This window comes from Vidua macroura, chromosome 5 (assembly GCF_024509145.1).
Source record: "Vidua macroura isolate BioBank_ID:100142 chromosome 5, ASM2450914v1, whole genome shotgun sequence".
Taxonomy (NCBI): Eukaryota; Metazoa; Chordata; class Aves; order Passeriformes; family Viduidae; genus Vidua; species Vidua macroura.
In genome coordinates this window covers 7506537-7531022 of record NC_071575.1, presented here as the reverse complement: position 1 = coordinate 7531022, position 24486 = coordinate 7506537, and the positions used below count along the sequence as shown (strand labels likewise).

Genomic DNA, 24486 nt, shown 5'->3' with positions numbered 1-24486 from the left:
GAAGTGTTAAAGCCTTGCTAAAGATGGATGAATTTTAAATGAGTTCATAAAAGGTGGAGGGTGACAGAGGTGAAAAAGCTCATGGTGGTGCAGAAGGATGAATCGTGGAAAAGGCAGAGATAAGGGAGGGAAAAAAATTGGGAGCTGAGGTGGAAAGGGGAAGAGGAAAATGTGCTAATGGAGGTGAGTAGAAATGGTGAGGGAAGACACAGAACTGAAAAGAGATAACATCTGTGGTTGAAATAAAGCATTTAAAATGCGAAACTGTACTGAAGAAGAAACCATGGTAAATAATAGGAAGATAAGAGAGACATAAGAAACAGTGGAGGATGAACATGTGCCAAAGCTGTATCCAAACTAAAATGAAGTCAGGAACAAAACCCACCAGGAATGTAGAGCACTTTAGAGGTAGGAAAAAGATTGTTAATTTGAGTAAGGTTAAAATCTGTGTAAACCTGGCCCCTGCAGAGAGTTTGCTGAGTCATATCAGAGGTAAAACATCTCTCTTACTGTAGGATTTTACTTGGTGTTCATTGTCTCACGTTTTGGTTCCTTGTGAAGCAGACCAGATCAGCCAGTTCAGTCCACCAGTGGCCTGTACGTTGCTGTACTACTGATACTCAGTGGTTCCGAACCAGTTTCCAGACACAGATTTTATCCCTTCTGCCAAAGACTGTTCTAAGGAGTTTCTTCTGACAAGCACACCATAGTTGGTCACATTTCCTGGATCTAAACAAATATTCATGAACACAGGGGATTTAGGTGTACAATACCATATGGGAAGTTGTAGGGAATTGGGGTGGGGGGAAAAAATATTCATATCATGTTTTGGTTTCATTGTGGTTTTGAGATGTTTCGTTTTGTATTGGTGTTCTTTTATAACATGTGGATGACTTGTTGTTATAAGCATTGCTTTTTACAGTTAAATTTGATGTTTTTCTGATTTGATGATTTTTGTAGTCTGTGTGAAGGGAAGAACTTAACCTGTGTGGACTGTGAGCCCATGGAGGACACCCTAACTCTAACAACACCTATTCCAGAGGAGGACATTGAGCTACCAGCCAGTGCATACTCATGCAGCAAGATGATGGACTTGGCCTTCCTGATCGATGGCTCCAATAAACTCTCAGAGGAGGATTTTGAACAGCTGAAGACTTTCATAATTGGTGTGATGAAACAACTCCACATCTCCCAGAAAAAAATCCGAGTGTCAATTCTGGTGTATAGGGCTGGTCCCACCATCTATCTTAACCTTAAAGATATCAAAACAAATTCCCAGATGAGAAGAATTGTCCAGAACATAAAATACACAGGTGATAAAGAAGCATCTGTCTATGAAGTCTTTAAATACACTGCATTGCATGTGTTTGGAAAAGCAGAGAGGACCAATGCTGCCAAAATTGCAGTGATATTTATAGCAAGCAGGTCTCAAAAAAAAATCCGTGACATGCTTGGGTTTTTGAAGAATAGAGACATCACAGTAATACCTGTGGGGATTGGTCCACATATCAATGTGGAGCAAGTCAAATTCATGGCAAAGATGTTTCCAGGTAGCAGAGCCTTCCTAGTGAGCAATGTGTTGGAGCTAACGGATCATAGAGATTTCCTCATTGATCACCTGTGTGATCTTGGACCTGAAGAAAGTCTTCTGTTACCAGCTACATCTGCTCCAACCATGTCCAATGTCATATTTCCTCCTTTGGGACTCACAGCCCCACCACCTCTTTCAGAAAAGTCCCATTCCAACAGGCTGGATATTGCTTTTATTGTGGAAGGATCTGACAATGTTGGGGAGGAAAACTTCAATAAAGTCAAGAAATTCATTGAGAAGGCGGTCACAGGAATGAATGTGGGACAGGAAAATATTCACGTTACAGTCATGCAGTATTCAGAGACTGTCAGTCTGGAGTATTCCTTTAGGGAAATACAATCAAAGGAAAATATTATCGAGAAAGTGAGGAGTATACCCTACCAGGGAGGGAGGGCTACAAACACTGGCAATGCCCTCGATTATATTTCCAAACATACATTTACATCAGTGAATGGGGGCAGGCAAGATGTTCCTCACTTGGTATATATGGTGTCATCCAGTCCTTCCACTGATGTTATCACACGACCTCCCAGGAGCATAAATGTTATTCCTATAGGCATAACCCCCGGTGCCAATATCCAAGAACTCAGAAAGATCAGTCAGCCAAATGACCCAATTATCCTGAATAGTTACAACAGACTTATTGAAGAGGCACCTGAATTAGTGCTGCAGTCGTGCTGCACTCATGGGATGAAATTTTGGACTGAAATCACAGGTAAGATTGGATGAATTTTCTGTGTGATTTCTTCTTTCTTCTGTCAGGTCTCCTCTGTTTACCCTGTGGTAAACTGAAATTTGAAGGGTTCCCTTATCTGGTTTGGTGTCTTGCTGTTGTATTCTGATGGGTTTTTTTTTTTTTTTTGGGTGTTTTTTTTTGTTTGTTTTTTTTTTTTGTTGGTTTGGGTTTTTTTGTTGTTGTTATCATCTGCTGTATGTTTTTTGCTTTATTCCTCTGAGAGTAAAACAGAGTCAGTAGAAAAGCAGGAATTGAAATATCTATGTATCCCACTGGATATGAACCTCAAGGCTTTCATTAAAGGGGCATCACTAATTGTTTCAAATGGTCATTATGCTGCTCTGTTTTCCCAAAATGCAACTGGACCTACCCTTTCTGCTCCCACCACATTAGCAGATGCTACTTTTGGTAATTATATATAAAATAACTTTTTTCCCTCCCCCTCTCACCCTCAGAGTTGTGCAACAAACCCATGGACATCATGTTTCTTCTGGATGGAAGTTCAAATATTGGAGCATTGGAGTTTGAGGAAATGAAAAGCTTTGTGCAGGCATTTATTAAAAGTGTTGTGGCTGGTATGTATCTGCCTTTCCATTCAAACACAGAAAGATGTTTTGTATTCTTTTGCTTATAGGGGACAAACCAGCTTCTCAGTGGAGGTTTTTGAATTCTTAATTTTTAATTACTCATTCCAATCCCTCAAAGCACTGACTGCTCAGTGTTTATTTCCTGACCCATGTGGGATGGCTGATGCTTTCTGGGAGCGCTAAGCTCACTGTGCTTGCAGAGTACTGATAGGGGGATACACCTCTGGTCAGGCCATTCCTTATCTTTCATTATCAGTGCAGCCCCCCTGGCAGAATGCATTGTATCCTGCACATACATGAAGGGATCATGTAGCACAGGGATCAGTTTAAGACATTGTGTGGGTTGTACCAAGTGCATCTGCATCCTGTGTTTCCCCAGTAGAATTTAACAATCATGGATTTTATGTTTTTTCAGTCAGAATTGTATTTCTTTTTGATCCAGAATTAAACCACTTCCATGGGGCAACTGCTGTTATTGGTAGTGTTCATATATGTCTTACAAAGCATTGATAAAGACTCATTGTGCTCTATACATGAATACTTTCAGTAGGAGGACACAAAGAGAAGTATAGCCAATCACTATAAACATTTTGCCTGGTTCAATTTTGCAAATCTGGTATTTTTAACTGTCTATATAAATGCCCTTTTAATAGTTTTATTTGTACTTCTTACATAGTGTATAATCAGGATGTCAGAGAGGAACATAATTTGGAATTTATCTTCATTCCTCTTCAAAGGACCAGCTCCCTGGATTAATTTTGTTCCATGCACATCACTCCAGTGCTGTATGAGAGACGGAATTGGGCATGAAATGATCCAGGGAGCTTGGCCCATATGACAAATGGAGCATCAATCTACTGCTTGTGCAAAACAAGGCGCATGTTTAAAAAAAGAAAAGACTGTTTAGACAGTTTTAAAATGGAAAAAGAATAATACTGAATGAAGATCAATAAAACAAAATTCTTCAGTTGCTGTCATGTTGATCTGGGCTAAAATACTGCATGCTGACTCCTGATAGAAAAGCAACTGTTTCCAACAGCACTTGCATATTTTTTCATCAGGGAATAGTTCAGTTTTGGTCTTTTCACACTCTGATGGAAAACCATTGTCCAGTTGTAAATCACAACGCCAATGTTTCTTTAGATTTATTTTAAGACATGCACTGCCTAAAGTGTTTATTTTCTACTTCAGGCAATTCTTCAATTCATGTATCAGTTCTCCAGTATGCCAGGGAAAATAATCTAGAAATTTCATGGAACATGCCTCAAGAGACTGACAAGCTTGTAGAGATGGTGCAGTCCATTCAACAAAGGGAGCAAGGTCCTACCAGATTAGGTGAGTGATTTTGTGAGTATTGGTGTTTAAACAAGGGGAGGAACAAAACCCCAGAGAATGCTAAATATAGGCTGGCTACAAGCACCAATTTATGTCATTGAGGTGGCAACCTTTCCTGTTAAGGTTCAACCTCTTGTTATGGTTCAATTTTCTCTATTAAAATGTATTCATAGGTTACACAAATTATTGTTTGTCTTTAATGTATTTTGGAAACAAGCCTTGAAGTAATGCTCAGGATTTGCATTCATTATCTTTCAAGCAAGCAAAGGATAATTAAGGAGTAAAGACTTTGATCATTGACCTTTCAGTGCTGGTTAGTTGATCAGACATTTAGGAGCAGAACTGCTCATGCTGACTTCAGGAGCTACCCTTGCCAGATGTTTGTGCTGAGCCAGTGTAGCCCATCTGGATGAAAAATAGCAAAACGAGTTATAATCGCTGTGGTTCACTTCCCTCACCCAAGTTGCCATGCTGGTTCCAGAGGGACTTGGGCTAGCACAAGACTGGGGATGGTGCCAGGGAGCAGAGAACAAGGATTTCCTAAGGCAACACCTCAGCTGAAGAGTTACTTTTGCAATGCCATCCTCTGTTTCAGACAGACAGGTCCACTTCAATTTTCATGTGCTAAAACATCAGATTTCCCACTGGTCTGTGGAAACTTGATGCACACACAAATATCAGTTGCAGGGTTCAGCAAAAAATTATTCTCCTACAGCATCTTACACCAGATACCCTGACAATTTTGTTCTTCTGGATTGGAACCACATTTACTCTGGCAGCCACCTAACATCAGGGTCCTGTAAGCGTTGAGGAATACACAGATTCTTGGGGTCTTTGGACTATAAGGAGTTATTTGTACAGAAAAGTGCGAAATAAAACCTGACTTCCATAGTTCGCAGGAGGATTGGCTCTGATTGCTTTCTCAGCCTGGAGAAATAAAAATACCAGATGGCTGATGAGACTTCTATAGGCTCGTTGTGGGATGAATTGTTGCACACAAATAGATAAGTTTTGTGAAGCCTTCCATGTAATATGTAGAGAAAGCCACCCGGAACTGCAGGATAAACAGAGCAAACACGGCCTTTGGGAAATGAAATGGGAGAGGCAGCCACATGACATCCTCGTTAGTGATTTGTTTATGTCTCATTGGAAAATGCTCAGAGACCGTGATCGAGGATGTGCTATAATGAACCTAAGTGGAATAGAGTAGAAGCAGTTCCTCCCAAATGAAGTCATGAAAATATGGTGCTGTGTTGCACCTTGTGATGTGTGTGAATGTAGCTGGCTGTGCAGGAGACAGCACTCCTGGGAAGTGCATGGTCACTCAGGCTCTTCTGTCTGTGCTCGGGCTTCTGGAAGCACAGAGGCTGCTTGACAAGTGTAGATGGCCCTGTCTGGACGCTGCATTTTCTTAGGAAATCTTTTCTAGCCTTTGCTTGATCCGAATTTACCCATCAAATAATATCATTTCTATCAGACCAGAGCTGTTTCTTCTTATTTGCACTTGCTGCCCTATGGTAGAAGAAAAATTCAGTGAAGCCATTATTCCATCTTTGTTGATCCAAATCGTGCTATTTTGGTCCAAAAAGCTCTATGTGCAGAGGGCAATTGTTGCTACCACTGCAGAAGTCTTACTTTTTGTAGAAAGCATTCCCTTTCCTGCATTATTTAGCCATAAGGAAACTCCAGGAGAGATTTTAGTAATAAGAAATAATGAAAAACTACTGAGTATGTGAGGGCATAAGAAGAACAAGAAAGAGCAGCTTATACCACAAATCTTTCCCATGCTTGTGCAGTGGGGCCATTCAATAACATCAGGCAAATTCTGGCTCAAGTAGCCTATCAAGAAGCAGCTCTGGGGCTATTCAGACATCATGAAATCGTGTACAACTTCACATAAGAAACAACCGAAAAAAAAAAGAAGGAAACTAACTAAACACTAAAGTGATGTGTACAAGACAACTGAGAATCATGTAAATGTGTCTCTGTTCAGCATTTGTGGGTGTTTAGGAGAGTCACAGGGAGCAGACTGAGCAATCCCTACAGTAAATACTGCTTAACACTTTATAAAAACATTATTTTGCTTCTTTATAGCCCTAGTAAAAGTCGCTCATTTAGGCTGACATTTTCCTGCCTCAGCCTCAAAATTTGGAGGAAGTATGTTCTCTGTGGCTCAGCTGTATAAAAGCATCTTTAGGGAAAGAAATATTTCTCCCCTTACCCCCTCCAAGAAAAAATAAAATCTTAAATTTATATTCTTCCTCCAACTTTCCGTCATTATTAATATATTTGATTAGCAGCATTCAGCTTTGCTGTCGGGATTGAGAAGGTATAAATGTCTTTCTCCTAAAAATCCCCTGTGGTTTTGGAAGCAAAGCCCCCCCATAGCACTTTTCCTTATTCGCATCTCTCCCCAAATGATCCACTCTATTTCGAATTTCCAAAATCTTGCCCCCTCTCACTCAAGGCCAGCAGCTGTCCTGATCAGAGGGCTCCCACCCACTGACAGAGACTTTCACTTATTCCCCACAAATATTGCTGAACTGGTGGTGCCACCTCTTTTTTGAAGCCAGTTTTGGGCACCATTAATATTTTCCCTGAGCTGTTTTAATTCACTGCCCTTCAGGGGATTTTTTGTTTGCTTTTTTTTCCCTAGTTCATTTCTTATAAGATTTATGAGTTGAATGAGCTTCTGGTGGAGTCTGGGTTCATCAGAAGCCCTTGGTGGCAAGAGAAATGCATGATTTGTGACCTGCAGAGGAGAGGTTTTTGGGGCCTGTTCCATTTGGTGGTGTTGAACTGACAGGTCTGTGCTACTCATGAAAAGCTCAGCACACATTAATCAACGTGTGTTAATGCCAAAATATCAATATTCATGTGCCAAGAGCTGACCACTGAAAGCACTGTGGAATCAGTTTTCAATAGCTGATTTGTTTCAAAATTAAAACAATCTTCTATTTTCAGTGAAAAATCCCAATTCAGTGCCAAGTGAAGAGCCTAAATTAAGATACAAAGACCAGCTTCAGGATTGTGGACCTGGTCTAGTGGGAGGTGTCCCTGCCCATGGCAGGGGGGTTGGAATCAAATGATCTTTAAGGTCCCTTCCAACCCAAACCGTTCTGTGATTTTATGATTCTATGATTATCATCCTGAGGAGTTGTTCCTGGTTAGGCAAGTTCTTGGTTAAGTAGTTGCAGTCTGGAATACTTACAGCATCCAGACAGTGTCGGCTGCTTCTGTATCACTTCAGGTTCTGAGGAACCATTCTTACTTTGTTTCTTTCCCAGGTCACTTTCGGGATTTGTGGGAGATTAAGATCTCTTGTGGTACTTTTTTTTGGTCAAGATGTTGCAGAAATGTTAGAGAAACCACTGAGGCCACTTAAGGCACAGATTACAAATTCCCAGCAGGAACCTCCCTCTAATTGGAATCCCCTGTCTGTCACAACTCTACAGACCCTCAAGGGGCTTTACATTTCATTCCTTGTTTCTGACAAAATTAAAGAAAATAATTGCAAAGGTTTCTCTTAGGAAGTTTTTGCTTTCCCTGAGGTACCCACCAAAACATTAAATGTCCGTGTGCTCCAGATTGGCTAATTCTGGGATGAATCTTCATTTTTATTTATTGGATGTATTTCAAATATTTCTAGGGCACCTTGTGCTCATTCAGTTAATTCCATGATGTCCATGATTGCTCCCAATCCAATATTTGTGATTCAGACGAACATGCCTTTTTACACATTTTAACTCTTCTATCCAAATCATTACTGAAACTATTCAATAAGGCAGAATCTAGTGTAATTCCCTGTAGACTCCTAGTAAACACCTCCAGCCCTATTCAACAGATTGTCTTTTGTCCTTAAAGCTTATTTATGTCTATTTAGTCAGCATGTAGTCCTTGCTCTGTGTGAACCATTGTGAGTTGTTACTTCAGAATACAAGTCTAACTTTAAGATCCATTAGGTGTCAAGTCAACCAGGAAAAGGTTCTTAAAAAGCCTTTTCTGACTCAGAATTTCAGCATCAAATGTTCACAGTCATTATTTAATGATTATTCCAAATGTGAGCACTGAAGGATGGGGAGAAGATGCTGTTCTGTGCTTGGAATGATTGGTCTGTCCTCTCTAAAGCAGCCTGTATGGTTCACTTGAGTTTTTGTTTTCACTTTTTATTTATTTGCATTTTTTTTTCCCTGGACATGCCCAGTGAGTGGCAGTCATACCCTACTGACTGAGCTGGAAGGTTGCTGGGGGCTCACCACCTTTGGTGGGCTGAGGTAAGGGCTAAAATGGCTGAAAACAACCTGGGCTAGAGGAATGTGTTTCTGCCCATGACAGGGGAGCTGGAACTGGATGATCCCTAAGGTCCCTTCCAACCCAAACCATTCTGAGATTGTCTTTATATTTCCATGCTGTGTAAACTCTTTCCAATCTTAATAAAGCCTTGTGCATGGTGTTGTTTAATTCGGTGTAAATACTTATAGTTCCTTTATTGATATGAAAATGTCAGGTTTCTGTTGTGTTGTGGTCTCTCAATATGAAAATGTTGAAGTTGGTTGATTTTAGCAGTGAAAAGTTTTTATTGTGGCCTCTGAGGGATTTGCTGTTTCCCTCTGTGGTGAGATGGAGAGACGAATAGCTGAGAAGTGACAGCTTCCAGCTTGAGATGGGGACTTTCTGAATCCCTCTAGCAGGACGAAAGTGTTCATTTGATGATGTCTTCAGACACCTGGCTCTTTTCTTCAGAGCTGGCTTCAAAATAAAGGGAGAAATCCAAAGAGTTTTTACTATGCTAAATCCAATTTTCCGTGCATTAAATTGAGTAACTGCTTTTGGGGCCTTTGAAATAGTCACTGGTTCTATTACAACAGTACTTGATTTCTTTATGAGAAATTATAAAAAGAATGGATTATTATTTTTCAGTTTGCAAATATGTATGGAGTTTCTGAACATTTTTAAAATTAATGTGAGAAGAAGAAAAATGGAGCTGGACTGGCTGCTGACCACACCAACCACACAAAAGTCAAAGGGTCATTAAAGAAAACAAATAAGAAATTTCAAGTACTTTTCACAAATGAATGTGAAATCATTTGTGATTCTTACTGTGCAAAAGTTTAACCTAAAATATGTTTGGAAGTTAAATACTTTTTTTGGTAATTGTAGGACCAGGGGGAAATGAGTCAATCTTCTGGCACAGTGACCATCCTAGAGCAATCTCAGGGATTTTGAATATAGTGAGATTTATTTGCTGTATTTTGTTTTATCCTAAGTTATTTCTAGCTAATGTGCCATTCTGTATCTAACATTTACCTTGACAGACACAAAACCATTTGTAGAAAGGATTGTGGGAAAGCTGTACAGGACATGAGTTAATGCCTGAGGTTAGTTATTTTTTTGTGGTCAGGAAGAGTAGTTTGTGAAATGGAATCACCATCACCTAACAAATAATGGTGTTTTAAAATGTGTTTTGTTGCAAATAGAAAACCATCCAAAATGTCAAGGTTTTTACTGAATATCCAACTGCTGTTGCCATGGTATAGAACCACTGGATGGTTTGGGTTGGAAGAGACCTCAGAGATCATCTTATTCCAACCCCTGCCATGTCCAGGGACACCTTTCACTATCCCAGGTTGCTCAGAGCCCCATCCAGCCTGGCCTGGAACATTGCCAGGGATGGGGCAGCCACACCTTCCCAGGGCAGCCTGTTCCACTGGTGCCTCAGGATCCTCTGAGTAAAAAAGTTCTTAATCACATCAAATCTGAATCTCTCCTCTTTCAGTTTAAAACTCTTCCCCTTGTCTTATCCCTACCTACCACTATAATAAGTTGCTCTCATTCTTTTTTCTAAGCTCCCTTTAAATACTGTAAGGCTGCAGTGAAGTCTCCCTGGAGCCTTCTCCCAGGTGAACAATCCCAGCTCTCCAAGCCTTATCCATAATAATTTTGCTTAGTGAGATTCCTAGAGTTTGTCCATGCTTGCAGCAGCTTGGGAAAAGGGTTTTTGCTTCTATCACTGAAAAGGTGTGGGTGACATGGTGCAAGAAGACATCAAGTACAAAGTGTTCAGGTTCGCTAAGGTGTACTGGGGCTGTGCTGGTGAATTATCTACAGGCTGACTTCCAGAGTTTTACAAATGCATTTGCTATTATAAATTGTACAGTGAATTCCTCAGGCAAACCTATTTTTGCTCCACAGTTATTGCAGATCACTCAGAGGAAATACTCTTTCAAGTGTTTATTGTTCACTAGTCACTGTTTGCTCTGAATGTCACATCAGTCACCTGATTTCACTTCTTGTTCCTGACCTGATAACTTCCAAGCCCAAAGGAGCTTTTAAGAAAGCTGCACATCATGATTCCCAGTGTAAATATTTGTGCAAATACATGTCTAAATGCAGTACTAACAAAGTGCTCTCTTGTTGAGGTCGTAATTTGCCTGAGTGTTCACAGATGTTAAATGAATGGGCAGCAGCTTCCCTTTTAAGCCAGTTTGTGATTCGGTAGCTCAGGTAGAATTTCTTTGCAAGTTTTGTGGGGTTTGATGTAGTTTTATTTATTTAATTATTATTATTTTTTTTTTTTTAATAAGGCTCACCTGGTTGTATTATGGATTACACAGAGTTTAAATTTCAGAGAAGTTGCTGGTAGTGTGGGGGCAAGATAGGCTTTTCACACCCGTAGGGAAAGTCGATGAAATTAGGAAAGCACTAGATCTTTTATAGGAATCAGAACAACTTGTGTGAACAGCTCAGGATGATGCCAAGCTGTGGATCAGGTCGCCACTGGATGTCAGTGTTGCTTGGCAGTTCGAAGCAAGAATATAATCCCCACAATGTCTTCTATCCTTTAGGGGTAGCAGTACTTCTGGGAAAGGTAACTACTTAAGTGAGGAGCGTGACTTTGTTTTCATGGCTAAGGAAAGGGAAAAAATTCCTGTCACTGCAGAGACTGGGATGGTCTACAGATGGAGTTGAGGATGGTCCTCCTGTGTTTGGATGTCTTAATAAATACTGGAAGATTTTTAATAGCTGAGATCTTTCATGTAGCTGCAATAAATCAGACATTAAGAGTCCTTTAAGAATAAATATTTTTCGTTACCTAATAGTGGAATACACTAAAGCAATATAAAATTTAGTTTTATAGTCTCCTGTGACTTTTCTATTATATCTCTCATTTCTCTCTTAATTTCTTCCTAGGAAATGCCATTGATTTTGTGGTCCAGAATGTGATGTCGGAATCCCACGGGGGCAGACCCAGCGCATCAAAGGTCGCGATTGTCATCGTGTCAGGGAGCTCACAAGATGCTGTGGAGGCTGCTGCCCTTTCTGCAAGAGTGAACAGTAAACCTCGTTTCACTGTCACTATTTATAAGTAGAGTTGTTACTTTTTAAGTAATGAGCTAGAACAAAAGATGGAAAATTAAGACACTGGTGTGTTCATGTAAGTTCTGGAGTTACCGTGTGTAGTGTTGTAGTAAGGAACACACCTGAGCAAAACATGCCCCATAAACATGCCTTTGAGGTACTGGGAAATTCAAAATCAATCTGCAGTCAAGGCTGACAGCTTCCCCAGGACTCACAAATTAGTAGCATCTCATTTGCTGAGATCCTGTGGGTAGACTGGGATAACAGAAATGTGGTCTAGTATCATAAATGCAGTACTGTTGCAGTACAGTGAAACTTGAAAAGTTCAATACCAATAATAATAATAATAATAATAATAAATAATAATAATAAAAATAATCATCATAATCATAAAGATGATGATAGTTTTTATCAGATTCTTCACTGACCTCTACAGGAATATAGTTTTGCTATCAATATGCTGCCTGATGATTTTTCAAATTTTCTGGCTGTTCTTTCAGTACCTCAGGTTCCTCAGGTGTTCAGCTGAGGAACTTTGACTTCGTTTGAAGGTTGCTGTGGGAGTTATTGAATAAGGCATGGACTGTATAACAACTATCAACTGTTATTTTTAATTAAATGGTTTGAAAATAATCCAATTTCTGTGTAACTGAAGAATGAAAACAGCCTATTGAGATGATTTTTTTTTTTCATTTAAAAAGAGTGAAGATGTCATTAAGTCTGCAGCTGTGTTTTGTTGCCCATGAACGATCTTATTATACTTGGGACTAATAGAGCTCATCTTAGCTAACAGTGTGATTAGAGCAGCACCATTTCAGCCCTTAGTTGCCTTTAGCCAATGTGGGGGGAATGATGCAAGTAACACATGAATATTAAGTGTTGGAGAAGAACTTTTCCCAGTTCTATTTTTTTTAGAAGCAAATGAAAAATAAAAATTATATAATCTTTAGGTTGGAAAAGACCTTTAAGTTTATCATGTCCAACCATTAACAAAGCACTGCCAAGTGCCACATCCTTTAAATACTTCCAGGGATGAACATTCCATGTCCATAAGCAATGATTTTCTCCTGTGCCTTGTCTATTTCAAACCCTTCCTTCTCTTTTCCTAGGAGTATCCCTGTTTCCAATTGGTGTTGGGAACAGATACGATGAAGGGCAGCTGAGGACTTTGGCTGGGCCATCTGCTGCTAACAGAATCATGAAGCTCCAGAATTTTGAAGATTTATCCACCATGATCACATTGAACAGTGATTTTATCAAAAAAGTGTGCATGGGTAAGTCATGACCTTGTGTCTGGAGCATAACACAAAAATTGAAATGCAAAACCAGGATGATTTTTCTTCATATTAGAAGGCAATCAGATGCCCTGTTGTGAGTGTTCCACTGACAACCATCACAAATGCTGACCTAGACCACCTTCATCACTTAGGTGTGAAACCAAATTTGAGCCCTTTAAATATGTATCCAGCTGCTATTCCAGTTAGCTCAATTCCAGCAAGGTTTTTAGAACTGCTTAGGCCTGAACTTTCAAGCTACCATCTTAATAAAAATCAATCTTGATAAAAATTTTGATAATCAGTACTCAGGACTAGTCAATAACTGAAGGACACAAGGAAAGTCGAAGCTGTCATGAATGAATGGGGCATATTTCAGAATTTTCAGGAATGTTGTGAGCAAAGATTTCAAATTATGTGTTTTTCAGACATTGTTATGTGTATATCTACAGAAAATTCAGCCAAAATATAAGGAAAAAAGAAAACTAATAAAGAATTTGCTTTCCCAGGGAAACAGATACTGGGGAAAAAAAAAGTGTAAAATGTTTTAAACAAACATTCATTTATTTGTAGATGACAACACTCCTTCTCTAAGGAACCTTGCTTTAACTCTGACCAGGATATAGATATTTATCCCTCATCTCCTTGTTGTTATCCCTGTTCTAATAACATCCACACATTCTCACCACAAGCCACTGCCTCGTGGTGTTAGTCATTGCAGAGATTTTTGCCAGTGTTACAAAGGCTTAGTTACATCTCCACTGGAATAAAGGGACTTTTTTTTTGTGGAGCCGAGGACCTCTGAGAATGAGGAAGTTGCAGAGTGTTCACAGTCCAGCTTGGAGATATCTGATCAGCCTCCATTGGGATCACTTCTGGCCTTTTAAAATCTCTCAAGAGCATCAAACAGGTGCCATTTTCTAGATTTAAACAGCTGCCATTTTCTAGATTTAAACAGCTGCCATTTTCTTTCCTCTCTTTTAAAATAAGCTTTTAAAGATGCATTTCCTCTCTTCACACTGTAAAATATGTGATTTTTCTTGCTGTAAATTACATTGATCCAAGATTTAGGATGGGGAGCAGGAATTTGGAACCAGTAATTATTTTTTTATTGCAATCTGTGCTGTAACCTATTGGTACTAGAGGTGAAAGCTTTGTATTTTTTATGAAAGCTTTTCCAACAGCTCAAAAAGCCTTGAACTATGGACATATTCAACACCTAAAATCTGAGAAATATGGCTCTCTCTTTTGCTGATGGTGAAGATTTTGCTAGGGGGTGAAAATTTGTATTTTTTCGTGGGGATTTATTTTTTATTTGGATTTTTTTCCTCTTTGTTTTGCTTTATATAAATTTCATACAATCTGTAAAGCATAATTTTCCCCTCTAGACTCATACAGTTGGATTTCTTATGCAGAGGGAGTCTTGCCTTTTGTATGGAAGTGTACCAAAAATAATACCATTAAAAAAAGGTTTTAAAGAGTTCCTAAATGATTTCAAAATACATTACTTATCCTGGAAAAGACAGAGCAGAGAGTGTATACAGGATAGCATAGTCTAGTATTCTACAAAGAACTTGCTAGTCAGTGTCTTAATATCCTAGAGACTTTGTCATACCATAGTACAAAAATGAAATTGCTTCCAAAATATCTTTAGGTGTGTAGTGAAAGCACACAAACATAGAAACTGCAATTCAGTGGGTACCCTGTGACTGTTTAACAGTTTATATGAAAAAAATGCTCATCACAGTCATGACTAAATGTAAGGAAACTGAATTTGGGTGTTCTTATTGCAGCTATTTGTGTAGTTTTGCTGTATTGATCTTCCTGCATTTAATAAATGTAGGTGTGGGAATTGTCATTGCCTGCTAATTCCTAGGAATGGTCTCAGTGGATTACAAGATTCTGAGGTAAGGCTGGACTGTGCCTCAGAGCCAAAGCCATGCTCATCCTTTAAGCACCATCTGGGCAGAGCTGTGGCTGTACAAGAAGTGCTGTAGAATTGCAGCCCAGTTATTGCTCATGGAATATTTTGGGACCACGGTCATTGTTTATGCCTTTTGTGACTTATTCTTGGGACAAATGCCTGCAGTTTTCAGGGATTCACATACTCTAGCATAAAACCCCCCAAACTTCTCACAGCTTAAATCAAGCTTTTAAGTAAGCAATCTGTATTTTGGTGACCATCACTTAAATGCTTGATAAGGGAATGGGATGACTAAAAGATGTCTGCTTCTCTTTCAGACCCAGTCAGAGAATGCATAGATGAGGATGGAAACAAAAAGAGAGTAAGTGCATTGCCTGCTTTGGCCATCTGGCTTTTAAGTTGCAAAGTTTGTGCAAGAACATGAATATCTTCACAGTTAACCTAAAACAAAAAGCATGGGACAATATCAAGCATGATTTTGGAAGAAGAAAATGTTGGATTTTGAACTGGTGGGATAACTTTGCACACAGAGGAGGCTTCCTCTAACATTACCTCATCTTGCAGAGTGTTGAATGTTATTGAAGTCAGTGCAGAACCAAAAGTTCTGACAGTGTTTGTCTTCCCTGACAACAAAAATGCATTTCCATCTCTTGGTGAGAGGACTTCTGGGACAACTACACATGGCCAAACAAAGGTGCACGTGCAGGGGCAACTTCATTGTCCAGCCACTGTTCTTCTGCTGAAATTACAAATTCCTTGTCCCTGTGGCAATTTTACAGGAAGAGAATTATTGTGTGATAGTTATGTCTCTAGGGAAAAATCATCTCTTTAGCAAGGAAATCAAATTTCTTGGAGTTTGTTTGTGCAAAAGTTCTCATTAATCCTGAGAAAATGCTCAGAAGTGTTAGTGAACTTCTCTGATCTCTCAAAAGCGATCCCACTCTAAGAAATTGGTGTTCCAGATGTTGTATATGGTTCAGATTCTTCATCTCAGGTGAAATGCCAAAGTTTTTCAGAGTACATGAATTTAAAAATATTAGCATAAGCTTGTGCCATGTGTTCTAGTAGGGATCAGTTTATGAGTTCTATTCTAGGATTCATCTTGAATTTACAGTACATAAAAAATATTCCTTTGTTTTTTCCCTTGTGAAGACATGAGTGTGAAGGAAGGGTATGGCTAATAAGTGAATATGAATTACCTAAAGACAGAAATTATATCAAAGCTGCTTTACATAGTTGGTCTCAATCAGCTGGTCAGAACACAGAAAGGCTTTAGCTAAATCAGACGCTAAGTATAATCTGATGGCTTTGAGGCTGACAGCTTAATTAAGAAAAAAACCCCAACAAACAAAAGCTAAACTTGAAAAACTTCTTTATTAAGACAAAAAAAAAAAATCTGATTTTGTTTGAACTGAATGTGTCCTCTGGGCTCCTAGGAGCAGACACAGGTATGTGTAGATAAGTGCTGGGAAGGCTAAACTTGAATTTCAGACACGTCAGGTTTCATTTTTGGGGGTGACAAACTTAAAGTACATTTTCCATTCTGGCTGAAATGCTTTTAGAAGGAAACAGACCGAGCTCCAGTCCATATAAAAATGAGCCACACTTTCAAATGGCAGCCTTTAGGGGGATTTTGAGTTGCCTCTTCTGTCAGCCAGGAAAAATAGGTCTTGGAAAGCACTTTGAGGCCACAGCCTTCTGGAGCATCCCATGGAGCCTACAGGACACCGTGGAAGTTCCTGCCTCTGTGGTGCAGCATCCTCTGCTGTGCCTCACTGGCTCTAAGGTGCCATTGTTCAGTTCCCCTCTTCCAGCACAGCCCACAAATCCACGAGAAGGAAGAATCAAGGCTCTTGCTTCCCTGATTCAGAAAACACAGGCTTTTAGATTGGCTTCACAATCTTTCAGGCGTTGCTCAGAGAATTCTTGCAGGAGGCTCAGCTCCCCAACTGGGATGTCTGTCATGCACCTGGAAATTGTGGGAACTGATCTCCTGCAGTTTGCAAGGAAATATGAGTTCTCAGGATGAAAAAAATCTCAGCCTAAATCCTATCAGTGTCAAGAATATTACGATTTGTTACCTTTTTGTGTTTTGTTTTGTTATTACCCCTACCCTGGAGGTGACTGTAGAAGGAATATTCTTGATTAAGGTCATTGTTAGTAGCAGATCAAATGTGCTGGGTCAGGCCAAAAATCCATCCAATCCCCTCTACTGTGTGGCCAAAAATAGGACCCAGGGAAGCAATGTTAATAAATATGTATAAAAATTCCCTGAACTATCCTAGCCATAAACAATTTGTTGCTCAGGGACACCCTGAGCTGCAAGTGGCACCTTTTTGTATTTGCTAATGCTTGATAATTTTGTCCTCTGTTTGTTAAGCTGTTCTTTGAATCCTTGGAAGTCTTTAGTACTCATCATGTCCAGTGGCAAGGGGTTGAAGGAGTGCCAAACATAGGCTGTGTAAAAAACCACTGGTTCAATGTTTTAATTAGATTGTTGGCAGAATATCAGGACAATTATGATAAATTAGGTTTTTTGTGTTATTTTTGTTTTACATAGTTAATATTCGTTGTTAGTCTTGTTTCGAAATTTAGAAGCAGGCGTAAAGGTGGTAAAGAAGTGTAGGTTTTTGTCTTACAATAGTGATATTTCCTCATGAAGTGATCTGTAGAGCAATTTGCATTTCTAGGCTGTTTAAAGTGGCAAACCTCATGTTCCTGAGCTATTACCATGGCTTTTCTAGTATTGTTCAGCTCTTGGCTTAAAGAAGAGACAAACAAAAAAATAGCTTCATCTAAACTAAGAGATAACAGCCAAGGGAGCTGCTGAGGTGCGTGGGTCTCTCTCCTGCAGATGCACAGCAAGACACAGAGTGTGCACGTCCAGGTCTGTAGGTTCAGAGCTCCCTCAGAGAGGAAGTCTGAGGCTTCCTGCAGTGTCTTGGCAGACTTATCCATCACAGCTTAGAAACCCTGACTTTGCTTTCCTTTCTGTCCTGCTTTTGCTCCTGCAGTTTCATATCAATTGGGATTTAGGCTCTCTTTGTCTTTAGAGTCCCTGTGTTTTTCTCTGCGCTAGGATTCTTGAAGCTTTTTTATCCCTCAACTTTTTTTGTTGTTGTTTTTTTTTTTGTTTTTGTTTTAGTGTCTTGTGCTTCGCTTTTCTTGTCCAGCTCTTAGATGTTTTCTAATAAATGTCCTATTAAAGAGTGACTAAAACCAATTAAATATGTATGGAAGCCAGACTTGCACAGCTGTATATGTACCCTTCCAGGTGCTTCCACTTTCAGTGAGTTGTAGGAGAGACAACTGTAATTAAAAAGCATTCTATCTCTTCTTACAGAAATACTTTTGTTGTCCTTAAAGCTCTTCTTTCACTTTTTCACAGCCTCCTCTAGGCTCAAAAGCCTGAAAAAAGTATTAAGCAACTTCCAGTTGCCTTCTCAAAGTCCTGAAACATATAAAACAAGTCCAGTAAATTAACCTGAATTTAATATGTAATTTTTTGTGGCTGCAAATCAGGCAGCTTATGTTTAGACTTGATGGCATCCTGTAGCTCAGAGCTACAGAGAAATACTTTCAAAATTACAATGGTGTTGTTACCTAGGTATTTTTATCCCTTTTTTCGTATCTTCTATGGTTAAACTGTGAAGGACAGGATGGGAGATGGCCATTCCCAGTATCAATTCTCTTTTCTTCCCCACATTTCTGCTTGTGAATATCAAGGAATGTTACCCAGCTCACAGAAGCACTGATTCACTTGTACTGGTGTTTCTGGACTCACCTCTGTGGAGACAACTCTGGGAAGTGCTGTTTCCCACATCTGGGGGTTTTCCTGGGAATGTCCACTTCAGGGATGAACACTGTTTTAAAACTCATTCAGCCTACTTATGGACTTTAGAGCTCTGCAGGATTGAGGCCAGAGAGCTTAGCTTTCTGCAGATAGGAATCTTGAGACACTGCACATCTATTTCTCTGTCATTTATTAGTACGTAATCCTGGTGCCTTAAAATTCAGACTGCCCTTTAGAAAACAGGTATATATTTTACATTTAATTCTTTAGCTCTAGAAATCCACTATGTACATGTAATAACACTGATCTGGTAAAGGAACAATTTCCCTTTGGGAAGAAAGGAGCTGTTTTAAAGTTTCAGAGTTGTTGATAAAATAACTACAATATTCTATGCTTTCCTAGTTTGGAACAAATAGTAATTCCTGTTGTGCTCTGACCATCTGTGGCTTATGAAAACTAAAGGATTTGAAATTTAAAGTAAAGCTGAGGGGAATTCTTTGTTACTCTGCTCTCCATGCATGTTGTAGGATGGCTAAGTTCTAACTATAGGTGGTTGGAACAAAATGTGTCCTATTGTAGGCCGTTATTTTTAGCTTGGAATTTCAGCCTGCTTCTCAAGTGTTTCTAATTTAAACTTTCTCATCCTCATGAAGTCCTTTATACAGTGCATTCCATTATTTATTTTTCCAAGGCTAATGTGAGTAGCACTGCTGTCAGGGTCACTTCACTTTCTGGCTGTAGTTCCGTGACGCCAGCCAAACTTTGCATTTTTGGTTTCAATTGTTGCATATCTGCATTTCCCTCCCTAGCCTGGTGATAAATGGACATTACCAGACCAGTGCCACACAGTCACCTGCTTCCCAGGAGATTACACAGTTCTGGAGAGCCACCACATCAACTGTGAGAGGATGCCAAAGCCTGTGTGTCACAGCAGCCTTCCTGCTGTTAAGGTGGAGGAAACTTGCGGCTGCCGATGGATGTGCCCGTGTGAGTATCTGTCCGTGGGTGCCTCTCCCTCCCCATCACCTGAAATGTTTGACCACAAATGTAATGCTGAGTGGAGCTTCTCAGCCACTGGACACTTTAAAGGTCATCAGGGTGGGGGGAATTGCTGTTTAATTGGTATGCAGACATTTAAGCAAATAATTAGGAGTGTAAGAGCCTAACTGATGCTGGAATGCCTAATGCTACCTGCAAGTTCAGGGCCACTGATATTTTGCATTAGTGGAGGGACAGTGTTTTATCAGGGAATCTCACACTCTATTTCCAAAGCTGTGTGAGCTGGAAAGGAAGATGTATGGGAGGAACCAGGAATTTATCTCAGCAAACTGTAAGCAAGCAATGGTCCATCTCAGGGCTTAAGGGTTTGGCCTGCCCTCAATCAAGCAGGTACAGTACAAAGACATCAACAAGAAATTCTCCATGCCTCCAGATAACTCACATGGAGTGTCTGAGCAGAAAGGCTGAACACTGTGTGACTGGTGTCTGGGCTGGGATGACAGGTACAGGAATTAAGTGCATCCACTCACATTTATAGGGTTAGAGGGATGCAGCCCTGAGGCTGGTGATCCGTTTATTAAAACATAAGTGGGTTTAAATCTAAATTCATATGCTTAATTCTTAGAAGTAGATCAGAGCCCTCTCTCTCTCTCTCTATATATATATATATACACCTCCTCTTCATAACATATAATATCAATTCAAAATATCCTCTGTTGAGCTGGCTGATTTAAGTACAATTTCTTCCAGCCACTGCTTAAAATACCAAAGCTCATAGCTGGATTTTGATCCCTGAACTCTTAGACATACAAATTTTTTTACACCATTGTTTTGGCATTTCCTAAAAGTGTATTTGATGACCTAAACACTTTAAATCTAACATTTCTGGTTTGCTACAAGGATTTTGAAAAAGTAGAAATATCTAAAATACTTATGATTATCCATCTGAAGGCATTTAAAAGATATTCTTCGTGATACCTACCCTTAAGAAGTGCATCTTTATTAAATTTCTTGATCCTAAACACATAGCTAGCAATAGGAGGGCATTACTTCTGACATGCAAGACATACCTTCATAAAAAACCTTCTGAAAGGAGTAAATGAAAATAACAGTTCATACTGTTAGCTGATTATCAGGAAAAGCCCTATAGGTCATTCGAGTTAAGATGAGCTAAGAACTGTTTATCTCTTTATGAATTTAATGAGCCATGGTACTCCAAATTTTTTTTTCCTGAGGTTGTCCAACTTGTGAGGGAAAAGTAGGTAGTTTTCATGTTGCAGAAGGAGGGAACAAAAATTCCCCTCCCCCTCTCACCAGAGCTGATTAAAAAACCCCATGGGTCAAGTCGTCTTTTAATGACTGCTCAGTGCAACCAGGGTGATTCTGTGCCAACTAAAGCAACATCTGTAGCAGCTGGAAAGGTTGATTCTGATGCTTTTTGAAACAAAACTCTCAGCAATCAAAATAGGAGAGATGGGTATAGCAGAGCAGGTGCTGAGTAGGAGCTCAGTGTGAGGCAGCACCTCTGTTGTTATGGAAGGAGGCTGGTTAGGCACCCATGAAAATGCTGCTAAATTGACTCATGATTCACTCATTTAGAGAGCTAAAACACAATTTCCAGCCATGGCTTCACAGTGTGGATGATGTGACAAATGCTTCTGCAAAGAGGAAGTCCTTGAAAACGTGTTCTTAGGTCATCTGAGTTCAGAGGATAGTTCAGAAGTTACACTGCAAAGGTGCTTGCTTGCTGAACTAGTTACCAATTTTATAGCAGCGTGATTTGCAATGTGATTCATGGCTGTTGTGTGCTCTTAGACTGCTTTGAAATGGATCACTTTAGTGCATTTTGTGCTACAGAAACCTATGAGAAATTTAAAAGGATTCCCATTATCCTTAAATCTTTTTTAAAATGTTCATGAATAAGTAAAGATTGAGAAGTGTGGTTTTCTTGCTAACTTGTTTCATTGTTATTTATATATGAACTTTATCAGCATTTACAGTGAAATATCTGAAGATGCTCCAGTGCTCCAAAGGCCTGCCTCCCTCCCTCCCTTCCTCCCTTCCTCCCTTCCTCCCTTCCTCCCTTCCTCCCTTCCTCCCTTCCTCCCTTCCTCCCTTCCTCCCTTCCTCCCTTCCTCCCTTCCTCCCTCCCTCCCTCCCTCCCTCCCTCCCTCCCTCCCTCCCTCCCTCCCTCCCATGCTGTTTTTCCCTGGAAAATTAAATTTGAAGGTAAATGAATAGGAAAAAGATTATTTCTCAGCTAGAAGCAAAGTACTGAAATATTAACAATGGTAATTTTCCGCCTTACATGTTTTGCTGGCATTGATTTTATTGTCCTTTTTATCCTTTAAGCAAGAGATTTGAAAACATATGAGCCAGAAGCATCAGGTTTTATTTTGGTTCTTCTGGGATTATAATCTTCCTTATTTTCCAGTTTTTGAAGACAAGAAAGTGTTTATAACCCAATGACCAGGACACTGAGCTGTCAGCTGGCCATTGGTTTATCCTGTGCATATTATTTCTCTGCAGTTTTCCTGTTTCCTGTCTGAAAAACAAAGTCCCTGAGTGTCAACTTGTGACATATCTGATAAGGGTGAAAAAGTGTTATTTGGAATCAAATGTAACTGTACAGAATATCATGCAATGCAAAGGTTGAACAGTGTGTTACAGTCTTTCTACAAACAGTAAAGGGATTTTCCCTGTTTCATTTTTACATAAAATCTATTACTAAATCATATTGAATGTGAATAAATTTTAGGCAAAGGGATTTTTTACAAATTTATCCAAATATTTTATAATACTTATTGTTCCCAGACAAAGATATTGCAAAATATCCTCCACATGTGATGAAGTATTTACCAAAGTTTCTTGTCAGTGTTTGCTGCAGCATTTGCCATTCATTACCTTCCTCTCTTTCCCAATTAGGTGGTTCCCCATGTCCACAACAGTTGTGAAGAAACAGTAAAATGTTTTTACATGTTTTTTTGTTGTTGTTGTTTATTTTCAGGTGTCTGTATAGGAAGTTCATCTCAACATATTGTCACTTTTGATGGGCTGAATTTTAAGCTGACTGGCAACTGCTCCTACACCTTATTTCAAGACTTGCACCACGATGTTGAAGTCCTGCTCCATGAAAGGCCCTGCAGAGCAGCACCCAGGATGAACTGCATGGACTCCATTGAAGTGACGCATCGTGGTGTGGCAGTGCAGCTCTTCAGGGACATGGCAGTAAGCAAACACCATGAATTCATCTGTGCATTGTCTGCTCATGCTGCAGAATTCAGTTTATGGGGACAAATTTCATCTCTTGATCCAGTTTCAGCCTATTTTTAACATCTCTTCTCCATTTCATGGTACAATCAGTGTTCGCATAATGAGCCAGACACATTTCCCCTCTTGCTCTCCCTGTTGTGCTGGTGTGCCAATGTCAAGAACATGGGATTTGGCAATCTGTCCCTGACACTTCTGCCAGAAAGGCAGGATTACAGACAGGACATACTGCACTCTGATTCCTATCTTTTGGTCCTTCATGCTATGTTTGGTCCCTGGGAGCGTGCTCTGTCCCTCACAGAGCTGCGCCTGACTGGCCAGCTGAAGGCTTAGGGAGTTGCTTCTCACCTTGTGTGCAACTGGACCTCAGCATTAGAAGAAAGGGCAGCTTAGTATGCATTACATCTGTTTCATAGAGAATATTCAAACTCAGCCCATTTTTCAGCCTCTGGCTGCTCAGACGTACAGGAGTTGGCCAATTTGCCAAAATGATCTCTTCTGACTCATGTAGCAAAACAGAGTGGACCAAAACACCTACACCAAGTTCTGCATGGTGCTGACAGCCTTGACTTCCACTGAGACATCATTTGAACCTCACAGCATGAGGTTCTTAGTCTGTAAACATGTGGTGCTCAAAGAGTGCACTTATATAGGAAAATGTTGGAAGAGTTCATGTAATTCACAGGATGAAGGTCAAGTACTTCTGTATGTTTTTAGACTCAATAGAAACCTTCAGCTGGAAAAAAATGTTTCTTATGTCCAGATTCAGTTGGATCTTCAGGTATTTGTCAAGTCAAAATGTGCTTCAACAGTAAAATAGGGTTGATTTGTAATTGCTTGCTAGAACTGATGTGACAACCTCACCTTTTTTTTTTAAACAGGTGACTGTTAATGATGAAAGGGTTCTTATCCCCTATTCCAGCAGCTTGTTTGAAATCACTGCCTATGGAGAAATAATGCATGAAATCAAATTCTCTCTTCTTGGACATAATCTCACATTTACTCCAAGAAACAATGAATTTATTCTTAGACTTAATTCAAAGAGCTTTTCTTCGGGAACAAAAGGTCTTTGTGGTAAGTTTGAAAGTTAGTACTTTTAACAGCTTCCTAATTGGCTTGAACTTTTATTTATTTATTGCAATTTGTGAATCTCCAAATCTATAAACTCTCTGGGTGAACTGGTCCCACACTTTTGGGGGAATACTGAATATCTGTGTAAGTTTTTCTGTTCTCATCCTCAATGTAACAGCTCACTGATACACAGTAATACTTTAAAAAGAAGAGCAGAGACAGCTTTCTGTTTTTTCTTGCTTCGAGTTATCTTTTTGAGAAGATTTGTTCTTTTTTTTGGATATGGGTTTAATTTTAGATTCTTACAAATTCACTTCTGTGAGAAATCTGACCAGTGCTTGCAGTGAAGGTGAACAATTTGAAAGGGCAACTGCTACCTGGATGAGTTAATTCTATGGTATCCTCAGTGGTGTAATCTAGACAGAGATTGTACCTCTGTGGCATGACCTGTACCTCCTTTAGTGAGGAAATGAGAAAGAAGACCTAGGGTGTTTATGCCTCTATTGACAACAGCTATAAAGGAATGTCATTAATTCCTTGAGCCACC

General features: G+C 39.6%; 1 protein-coding gene across 1 annotated transcript in view; it reads left to right on the top strand.

Annotated features, from left to right (window-relative positions):
* Window positions 1-24486, top strand: part of VWF (von Willebrand factor) — a 119967-nt gene that overhangs the window by 64701 nt on the left and 30780 nt on the right. The window contains exons 28-36 of the mRNA XM_053978117.1: window positions 961-2306; window positions 2783-2902; window positions 4106-4249; window positions 11441-11584; window positions 12718-12882; window positions 15124-15167; window positions 19409-19586; window positions 22606-22826; window positions 23750-23942. Of these exons, the coding sequence (XP_053834092.1) occupies window positions 961-2306; window positions 2783-2902; window positions 4106-4249; window positions 11441-11584; window positions 12718-12882; window positions 15124-15167; window positions 19409-19586; window positions 22606-22826; window positions 23750-23942 (2555 nt within the window). The remainder of the gene's footprint in view (window positions 1-960; window positions 2307-2782; window positions 2903-4105; window positions 4250-11440; window positions 11585-12717; window positions 12883-15123; window positions 15168-19408; window positions 19587-22605; window positions 22827-23749; window positions 23943-24486) is intronic.